A 10,750-nucleotide genomic window follows, 5' to 3' on the forward strand; every position below is an offset into this window, starting at 1 on the left:
ACGTGGAGACAGCGACGACCATCCACCTGCAGATTGATATTATTTTATTTTTATTGTATTCTTATATTTATTTATATTACTCTTGATTGTAATGGACGATTAGTACTTTATTTTTATTTATATAAAACAATGTCTTTTGGTTTGGTTAAATTTTGCTATTGAAGTTTGTTTTTGGTGTGAATGGTGGTGATTGTACAGGTTTATGTTTGAATAATTGATATAATTTTGTACAGGAATGTATGTATTCTTTTTTTTTTGTATATAAAACATGTATTTTTTTTTTCTGTTAAAAAATTTAACGACGCTTATAAAAACTATTTAACGACTCTTATAAGCGTCGCTAATGACTTAACAGCCGACGCTTCGAAAAGCGTCTTGGTAGAGTGGAGGATGCGTTGTCATTAACGATGCTAAAAAGCGTCGTTAAAATTTAATTTTACGATGTTTTAAAGCGTCGTTAGAAAATTACGACACTTTTAAAAAGCGTCGGTGCTTTTCGTCTCCACTCTTACATAGGCGACGCTTTCGCGACGCTTTTTTAAGCGTCGTAAACCTTATTGACGATGCTTATTAACATCGTAAAATATCTTTTATAGCATCGCTTTTATCATTTTCACTGTAGTGATATCGTTGTCTAGTACCTTAAACTATACGAGTTTATATGTCTCGTCATGTTATATTTGATGAGAATATTTATCCTTTTGCCAATCAAGTTCATATAGTTTTGCCAAGTTTCTTACAGCCTTGTCATACAACCACCACAAATTTTACATGGAAACCATGTTTCATGTCCGAAATACTCGTCCCAACTATTGCTTTAGATTCTTGCAGTCCAGGCATTTTGATACATCAGTGAGTCCCCAAGTTTCAGATGCATATGACATGTCCCCCTGCAATGGATCACCGCATCATGAAGACAACACCAATCTACACGATCAGCATGCAAACATGTCTGATTCTCAAGCACATGTCCTTGGCCAATGTCTCAAATGCCCTTGATCAGTCTCCATCTAATGATCAGCTACTTCCGGTTGACTTAAGTTCACATGTTCTAGTTAATGTTCCTCCTCTATCCACTGTCACATCAACTTCAAGAGATTTATTTTCTCTCAATACTCATCCTATGCAAACAAGAGGCAAGACATGTGCTGGACTACTACATATGCATACAAGTCTTATTCCCACGGAGCCTTGGACTATTTGTGCGGCTTTAGCTCATCCAGTATGGAAACAAGCCATGTAAGAAGAACTTCAAGGCCTTCATGACAACAATACATGGGCGTACACTTGCACCTCATACTCCGAACATGAACCTTGTTGGAAGCAAATGGGCTTTCAAAATAAAATTAAAGGCAGATGGCTTCCTTGACCGATTAAAAGCATGACTAGTAGCCAATGGTTTCAACCAAATTAAAGGTATTGATTTCGAAGAGGCCTTTGGCCCTGTTGTCAGATCCCATAGACTGGTGATCAGGTTAGCTCTTCATTTTGGATGGTTATTGTGGCAACTTGACGTGAAAAATGTGTTCTGGATTTCTCAAAGAACCTGCGTATATGAAACAACCTCCGAATTTTGTTTCATCCTCTCATCCTGACTATGTGTGTCAACTTCAACGTGCCTTACATGGTCTAAAACAGGTTTTTGGAGTATGGTTTGACCATCTTAGTTAATTTCTTATATAATTTGTCTTCCACTGCAGTAATCATGATGCTTCACTTTTTATGCTTCACTCTTCACTGGGCACCATAATTCTATTTCTATATGTGGATGATATTATGGTCACTGATAGTAATTCTATGTTTCTTAATAATTTTATTGGTCGATTAAGTCAAAAATTCACCATGAAAGACTTAGGCCTTTTACATTATTTTTTGGGCATCAAAGTGCATAATACCACTAGTGGTTTGCATCTTTGTCGGTCCAAATATGCTTGTGATTTACTTCTTCAACATCAAATGGGTGGTTGTAAGTCTATTTCTACTCTACCAACAAAATTGGATCTTATGGCTCCTTTCCCACTGCTGGTTAATTTTCAACCATATAGAAGTCTTATTGATGCTTTGCAATACATTATGATGACTCGACCAGATATTTCATTTGCTGTTTTGAGTCAATATAAATGGCACTCTTGATCATGGTCTTTTTTTAATCAAGAATTGCTCTCTTAGTCTCTATGGCTATTCCGATGCAAATTGGACAGGGTGTCCATTAACATGAAGGTCTACTTCTGGTTATTGTGTGTTTCTTGGAAGTAATATTCTCTTTTGGTCAACTAAGAAGTAGCCCACTATCTCTCATTCTAGCTCTGAAGCAGAGTACAAATCCATGGCTTTAGCCACAGCTGAAATTACTTGGATATGTTTTCTACTATGTGATCTTAGTGTTCCTCTATGCCAGCCTCCTATCTTATTATGTGACAATATTAATGCTCTTCATATGAGTATTAATCTTGTCTTTCATATCTGCACTAAATATGTTGAGATAGATTATCATTTTGTTCGAGAAAAAGTTGCACTTAGGCACTTGATCATATGATTTGGTCCCTCCAAAGTTTAACTTATAGATGTATTTACCAAGTCAATTCTGCGAGACAGATTTCGTTATTTGCTCACCTAGCTTAGCATTGTCTCTTACAACCTCCTTCACTTGAGGGAGAGTATTAAGGAAACACATCCATCACAGGCATATTATGTGGAAAAATCCGAACAATCAAATACCACTGTCAAGGAATCTGTAAAGACTAAAATCAAGGATATGTTTCCTATATCTATGCAACAAATGGTGGCCTAGCATCATGCATATGTAAAGACCATGCGTTATACTTGTAAACTTTTCAAATGCATTTATGTGACAGCTGTTGTTTATGTAAATATTTTCTATTTTGTACCTTATAAATACTAATAAAATATTAGTTTATCTCTCTATTGATTGCGGAAGAGATCAAAATATCCTTTTTATCTTTAGGTACCCTCTAGCGGTGGTTGGACAGTAATCTTTGTGGTACTGGGGGTAGCACTCAGAAGGCTGGCTAGGGTTCTCTCTGAGTGGACGAGATCAGCTTGGTGACCAAGGGCTCGCATGAGCAAACCAACAATTATAACATTACAACTACAAGTGGAACATTGTAACAACCGAACGGCCATTCCTTTTGTACTTTTCATATCAGTATATAATGTACGTGAAAGGTTGAGACTGGAGTAGCGCTATCTCCCAGGATATCCAACCTTTTGAGAATTATTTTAAGCCAAAAAAAACGGGCTCTCATGTTCATATCCTGGATAGGCCCCTCACACCTCCTCCTCGTTGAGATGGGTTCCCCCCTTCTATCTCAAAAGAGAGGAAAAAAAAAGAAGAAGAAAGAAAGAGGAAGGAAAGAAGAAAAGGAAGGAGAGACAGAGCAGAGTGAGGAGCTTCGAGTCTGCTGTAACATTAAAAGTTCAAGTGCGGATGTTTCGCACCGAAATTCAATATCATGCACCGTTCTGTCCGTTTACCAGAAAAAGGGCGGCCAATAACCCAACTGACTTGGTTTAGTGATCGTTTCAAATTTGAAACATTCTCTAAGCTTGCTTGATTCCTCGACTATAAATAGCCCCAACCATCGCGCCACTGTCTCCACCTTTCGAAACTCCGAGCTCTCATTCTTCCGGTTCGAGCTCTCTCTGCGCTCTCCTCTCCTTCCGAATTCCGCCAAGATGGTGAGCTCCGAAGTCTCTCTCTATCTATCTCTCTCTCTCTCTCTCTCTCTCTCTCTCTCTCTCTGCGCGCACGCGCGCTCTCTGATTCGCACTTCTCTGGTTCCCAGGTTGTAGCTCAGAAAGTGAAGGAAGCTGAGATCACAGAGCAGGATTCCTTGCTCCTGGTAACGTTCTCAGCGATTTCTATTCGGATTTCTTAGTCCATCCAGAGCTCTGGGTTTAATCGGCTTTCAGATAGCTTGGTTTGGAATGAAATGCATGATTAGCTTTTAGATCGAACCTCATGAAAGATTTTCTGATATTATTTATCGTTCTGACGAATTTACTCGAATTTTATACCTATCTGGAATCTAATTAACTTTGAAATCGTTTGAATTCGAATTAAATGCTTGATTAGTATCGAGATCAATCCTAGTCGAAGTTTTCTTCTAGATGGGAGGTTTCTACTACTTTGTTTTACGTGAAAGAGATGCTAGATTAGGATTTTAAGGATTGGAATTAGAGACAGTTTTCTTCTAGATCGTAGAGTTCTACTGACGAGAAATGTCTCCTTGGGGTCTGATCTCGATCCATAACTCTAGGTGCTGGGTTTAATTCAGATCACGAATCAGATGATGAAACCTTCTATCCCTCTGTTATTCCTTCAGATCTGGCTCTCTGATTGAGAGATATCCTCGGATCAGCTAATTTTTCGATTAATTTCGAAAACACTTTGCTAGATTTTACATTTTTTGATGATTATTCGATCAAACAGACGAGAAATCTGCTTCGCATTGCCATCTTTAACATCAGCTACATCCGAGGTCTCTTCCCGGAGAAATACTTCAACGATAAATCGGTTCCGGCCTTAGGTTGGCTCTTCTCCAACCAAAAGCCCAAAATTTTCTCTAAAATCGTTAAAAAACGAAGATATATGATTCTTTGTCGTGATAACGCCACAGAGATGAAGATTAAGAAGTTGATGCCCATGGATGCGGAGTCTCGGAGGTTGATCGACTGGATGGAGAAAGGTAACATCGATCGATGCATCGCACCTTAAATCTCCTTCATTAGTAGTTGGATTTTGATCTAATTTTATTCGATTTCGTAATTTCCCATAATTTTGACGCTATTTGTTTTTATTTCATTTTCTTTTTTCAAATTGATTTGAATCAGGGGTCTACGACGCGCTGCAGAAGAAGTACCTGAAGACGCTTCTCTTCTGTATCTGCGAACGCGTAGAGGGTCCGATGATCGAGGAATACGTTTGTGAGTCTCTAGTTTCCCGTTTCGGGTTGTGATCTGATCTTATAGAGTGGGACCGTGATACCATCCGTTTAATTCTGGATCGAATGGCTACAGTTGAAATTATATGTAGTTGGTATCCTATGTTTAGAAGGTTCCAAAACCTGGACCTGCTTATTTTAAATTCCCGCGCCAAATTGTTCTACCTACTCTCTCTCTCTCTCTTTCTCTCTCTCTCTCTCTCTCTCTCTGAATTCTATACTCAAATATATGGATGGATAAATGCTTGCAGTTTCGTTTAGCTATGCCTGTTCGAATGATGAGGAAGTATCCATGAATGTGAGTCGCAATGGAAGCAAAAAGAAAAGTACGACCTTCAAAACTAACCCGTCTGACGTCACCCCTGATCAAATGAGGTAAATTTGTGGAGAAACTCTTTTGTAGAAGCTGATGCTGTTGTCCCTGCATTGTTCCTCTGTTTGTATATGATTAGAATCCTATCTTGTTTTCCTAGTTTGGTAAATTCATATATGTATATATATGTGTGGTGTTCTTTGTTATAGGAGCTCCGCATGTAAGATGGTTCGGACCCTGGTTTCGCTTATGAGGACTCTTGACCAAATGCCAGAAGAGGTAACCATGGTCAGATTGTACAGCTTAGTGTTAACGGATTTCAGCTGAAGTATCAATCTGCATGGAGCAGTAAGCTAAACGAAACTATCATATTGTGTTTCAGCGTACCATTTTGATGAAGCTCCTTTATTATGATGGTGTCACGGTATGCCTTATATTGCATTCCAGAATTTATATACCTTGCCTTTTCTTAATTATTGGAGCTTAATTAGCCAATCAAGATCCGCAGGTTTTTGCTTGATCGATTGAGTAAATCTTTTTTCACGGCACTTACATTCAATCAACTACCAAAGTGCTCTATGTGCTACTTTGATCACTTTTAAAACTTATTTTGTTTCATATCTGCTTTGGCTTCAATTTTGGTTGCTACAGTTAGTATCTTGTTTAGGCAAAAATATATTCAAACATCTACTTCCGACCAATCTGCAATTCTTTATACAGCTGCAGTAACTGTCTTCAAGAACATTTTCTAAGATGCTGAAGTTGCACTGTTCCATCCTAGTAGTAATGGGAAAACTAAGTTCCCTGTTTATAATGCAGCCTGAGGACTATGAACCTCCATTTTTCAGAAGCTGCTCTGAAAATGAAGCTGCTAATAGCTGGACTAAAAGTCCACTCAAAATGGAAGTGGGCAATGTCAACAGCAAACACTTTGTATTAGCACTGAAGGTACGGGAGAGGCAGAGAAAAGAACTAAACAAACAGAATTATCATTATGGATTTAATGTTTATGGTATGATGCTGACTTCTGTAGGTCAAGAGTGTTCTTGACCCATGTGAGGATGAGAATGGTAATTTTCCTGAAGATGAGGAAGGGAGCTTGGGAGATGATTCTGTACAAGAGGACGACTCTTCCTCTTCAGACAGTGAGGTAAGCTAATCCGTTTGTCCTTAAGGCAAAGGAAATCATGATTGATTATATTAAATAGAAGAGAACTTAGGGTGCTGTTCCATGGGGGCAGGGATTAGGCTTTTAGCTTGATGTTTACAGTTGTCTTAAATTTGGAAGAAGAAAGTCTTAATCAAATTGATGGTGAGCACCTAGATTGTTTATAAAGATCTCATCATGCAATAAAAATTAGAATAAGTACCCATAATTTTCTTGGCACTCAAGATCAAAGCTGCTTTTACTGAAATGAAAAACTTCAATCATAGAAAACCTGTTGCCTGTATCTAAAATGGTTCAAACCTTGTATTATTGTAATTTGAGAAGTTGTCATGGAATTTATCTCAGGTCCATCCATCCCATGCAGACCAGTACATTGTGGCTCCCATTGGTAATTCTTCTTAATTCTCTGGTTGCACCTTTAAGCTTTCTTGTTGTTGAGCTCACTTAGTCCGCTCAACAGGTGAAAGACATCCATGTGAAGATAATGCCATGGTTTCTGACGGTCAGTGTAACTTAGTTCTGAAAGATTACTTCAAACTGTTATCTCACAAAAAAGTTCACTTTTAAGTTACAATTTGTTTCGAGGGATTGATATTACATGTTTGCTTTTAGTCTCATATTCATAACCTCTTTTTGTTTCAACAAGGATATAATCTGGATATGATATCTTGTTGCCCTTTTTCTGTTATTTGCTCCATTCTGTTATGCTGTATGAATGTAAGTATCCATTTGTTTATTCTCCATATGGACTTGTTTTTCCCTCTTTGTTATTGCAGATGAAACTCAAGATGTTGCTCATGAAGAGGAACAGACAACTCGAGTGAGGGAATGGATAAATTCTAGACACATCAACACTGTTGATCTTGCAGACATTCTTTCGAATTTTCCAGACATATCAGTGGTAATTATCAATTATCTTTTGCTTGAATTCAATTCAGTTGTCATTCTGCAGATTATGATAGGTTGTGTCAATCACCATATTTTTGCTTTATAAATTAAGTCATTTAAGTTAAAGGAACTTCTAACTGTTCAACCACTGTAATTTAAAAGGACTATTTGTTGTAGTCATGCTTTCTCTCCAGCTTGTGCACATGTTAAATAGTTGTGGTTAAATTATACCATTAAATTATACAGCACTTGTTACTGAGATATGTAATGTGCAATTAATGATTTAATTCTCTTTTTATCGGGAATAATTTGCAGGTACTAACTGAAGGTAATGGAAGGAGCACTTCATTAATTGAGTCAATTCTAAGCTGAAATGCTGAAGTTTCTCATACTTCATTGACCACCATACATTCTTAATATACTGAACACTTCCAGATATTGTGGGGAGATTGGTGAAAGAAGGTCTAATTTCCAAGGCTGGAAAGGATAGTTACACTATCAACAAGGTAAACATTATTGGAATGAGTAGCACCTTTCTTCCCCCTCCCTTCGCACTGAGAAAATATTCGTTGCAATAGTGATACCGCGTCACCGTTGTAACAAATCAATAAAAAATTGGGAATGGGTGAAATACACAGGGATAATGTGGGGTATTATTCACAGGAATCGATGTAATACACGGCAATCGATGAAATATAAAGATTTTTATTGGTTTGTTACAAATTTGACATGGTATCACCGTTGCAACGAATATTTTTTCCTTCGCACCCATCCACCCACTGACACACACACAGAGAGAGAGAGAGAGTACATAAAAAAATAATGAATACTTTGATATCAGGAAATCAACTCCACCTGTGCTGTGAAAGAAGAGGTTGACATGAATGACATCCCACGCATCGAGATGGCTCCCAAGAAAGTTGATGAGGATTACATGTACATGAAGGTGACCATCCATTTATGATATTTTTATACATTCAGTGCACCTGGTTCTGAACGCCCTTCTCTAAAATATTTTTTATCACATATTTCCAACTTGGCTGCAGGCTCTATATTATGCTCTTCCCATGGATTATGTCACAGTAGCAAAACTTCAGAGGAAGCTAGATGGGCAAGTCAACCAGAGCACTGTCCGGAAATTGATAGACAAGATGGCACAGGATGGGTATATCAAAAAATCAGGCAACAGAAGGTTGGGTAAGTAGTTGAAATGCTTTCGAGTGTGAAAATTGTAAGGAGGGTGGCTCTTAGATTCTTCATGTGCATTTAATTGAAACAAGCGTGAGAATAGAGACTGCAATACACTTTCTCTGGATGACAATAACTTGACAAGAAAAAGGGCAATCAACGTAGACAGTGTTATGGATCAGTTAATCCACTGGTAACTGCTTGAATGGCCATAGGTAACTGTGTTTTTATTACACAAAACAGCTACAGAATAATAGAATATTAGGATTCTTATTTGATCACTTTGATCCGGACAACTGGCTTGATCCAATCCCTACAATAATACTTAGGTAAATGGAGATCCAGTAAACATACATCATTTGGGTACTGCCAGCTTTTTTAATTGATTTTAAATTTTTTGTTGTTCTATAGCGTCTCTGACAAAAATTCTGAGATCTTGGAAGTCCAGTAACTTGTCATCCAAGATGCTAAATGTATCATGACAATCATGAAAACTAAATTATTTGCAGGTAAACAAGTCATTCACTCAGAGTCCAGCAACAAGAAACTACTCGAGGTCAAGAAAATATTGGAGAGCACACCCATGGTAATGTATCATTCTTGCAACACCAAAAAAATGCTTCATGGAAAAATTAAAGATGCATTCTACATCCTATTCCTATTTATCTGCTTATCAATTCATAACTTGCTGTCACTTTGAGCAGGAGATTGAAACCAATGGGCAACCTTTTGAATTCAATGCTGCAGAATTCCGTCCTGGTATTTCTGATGATTCACTAAGTTTACTATGATGGATCATCTATATATAAGGAGCCATAATATTTCATGGCCATTTTTATGTTATTAAGTAGGCTTGGTAGATCTACTTTCTAGAAATCATTACTATAATGGATTTAGTCATTTAAACGACAATATCGTCAAACTTCTTTTCTACTAGAGCACACTATGAATGATGGGTCGACATACGGTGGCCTCCACTCCATTGGATCTGATCTCACACGCACACGCGGGCGATCTGAACCATATCAGAGTGGATCTATGCAGAGTGGGCAGGCTGCACACAGGAAGGGTCTGGAACTAGGCACCACTCCCACAAGCAATGCTCAGGTGTTTATCCTTCTGTTATCACTTTATGAGATGGATTCTTCAGCATTACTATCGTCATAAATTCATGATATTGGTTTTAAACATTTTATAAAAAAATGAGCACTGATGAATGAAACCATTTTGTTCTAGCCAATTGCTTCTCTAGAGAGCGGAGTGAATGGTGAGAGAGGCAAACGTAGGACCTCTGGTGGTGGTGATGACTGCGAATCTACCCAAGACAAGCGGCTGGGGAAGGCCAGCACGGTATGCTCTTGATCACTATAACTGTGAATGACTAATAACTGGAAACTAGTAGTCATCTGTGGACTGGAAGAGTTCAGGACTTATTTAGTTTGCCTTGGCAGGTGAAGGAGCCTATTCTTCAGTATCTGAAGCGCCAGAAGGCACAAGCGTAGGACAAGGTGGATAAACATCAAAGGAGCTGTGGATAGTCCAAAGGGATAGCTTAGATTGTAAATGGCCTTAGTCATCTTTCTTCTTTCAGAATAGATTTTTTTGAAATGTGATAAAAGATATCTCTGTGATCTAATGCACCCGTTTTTCTCATAACTGTTTTGTTCCAAGACACACTGATGATTCTAAAGGAAATGCGTGCTTATAGTCTTTCACCGGCTTTTGTTTCACTATTAATTTATTTTTAGATTTTTTTTTTTTTTTTTGTTAAGGGATTTAATAAATGTGATGTGTGCATAATTAAGGTAAACCCACTGTTGCAACGCATTTAGATGTTATCAGTGTTGTTTATTTCAGAGAGCAAATCCTCGGAACGTCGGACTGCCTGATAAATGGTCCAGTTAAATCTACCGAGAATTTACTTTATAGTATCTCCTTCATAGCAATACCCTCTTGATGACAGTTTTTTGGTGCATGCTTAAGGTGCTTGTCACCAAACAACTGAGGGCTTGAGACCTCTGCTACTAAAGTTGTTAAAAGAATTTTGGGAGACCGTGATTTGCTTTGGCCCTTTGCCCCAATGCAAGTTTTAGGGGAATTTTGGGGGCTTATTGCTTGATGACTATGAGTTTAAGTTGTCTTACCAAAGACTTGTGTTTTCTTTGACAATTCAAGCTCTATGACAGATGTTTCTCGCCTAAATTACTTTAATTGGAATGTTGGCATGTC

The 10,750-nt window shown here is 38.0% G+C and overlaps 1 protein-coding gene across 1 annotated transcript; it reads left to right on the forward strand.

Moving 5' to 3' along the window:
• Positions 1 to 3,275: 3,275 nt before the first annotated feature.
• On the forward strand, positions 3,276 to 10,236 carry LOC105049019 (meiosis-specific protein PAIR2). The gene is made up of 22 exons (XM_019851727.3): positions 3,276 to 3,699; positions 3,807 to 3,863; positions 4,454 to 4,550; positions 4,641 to 4,709; positions 4,855 to 4,947; positions 5,216 to 5,339; positions 5,487 to 5,556; positions 5,660 to 5,701; positions 6,097 to 6,225; positions 6,311 to 6,427; positions 6,791 to 6,833; positions 6,906 to 6,947; positions 7,222 to 7,346; positions 7,649 to 7,661; positions 7,769 to 7,839; positions 8,175 to 8,279; positions 8,380 to 8,530; positions 9,031 to 9,107; positions 9,226 to 9,280; positions 9,459 to 9,628; positions 9,758 to 9,871; positions 9,973 to 10,236. The coding sequence occupies exons 1-22, from the start codon at positions 3,697 to 3,699 to the stop codon at positions 10,021 to 10,023; spliced, it is 1,818 nt and encodes a 605-aa protein (XP_019707286.1). The 5' UTR covers positions 3,276 to 3,696; the 3' UTR covers positions 10,024 to 10,236.
• The last annotated feature ends 514 nt before the right edge of the window (positions 10,237 to 10,750 follow it).

Source organism: Elaeis guineensis, chromosome 7, assembly GCF_000442705.2.
Source record: "Elaeis guineensis isolate ETL-2024a chromosome 7, EG11, whole genome shotgun sequence".
NCBI classification, from domain to species: Eukaryota; Viridiplantae; Streptophyta; class Magnoliopsida; order Arecales; family Arecaceae; genus Elaeis; species Elaeis guineensis.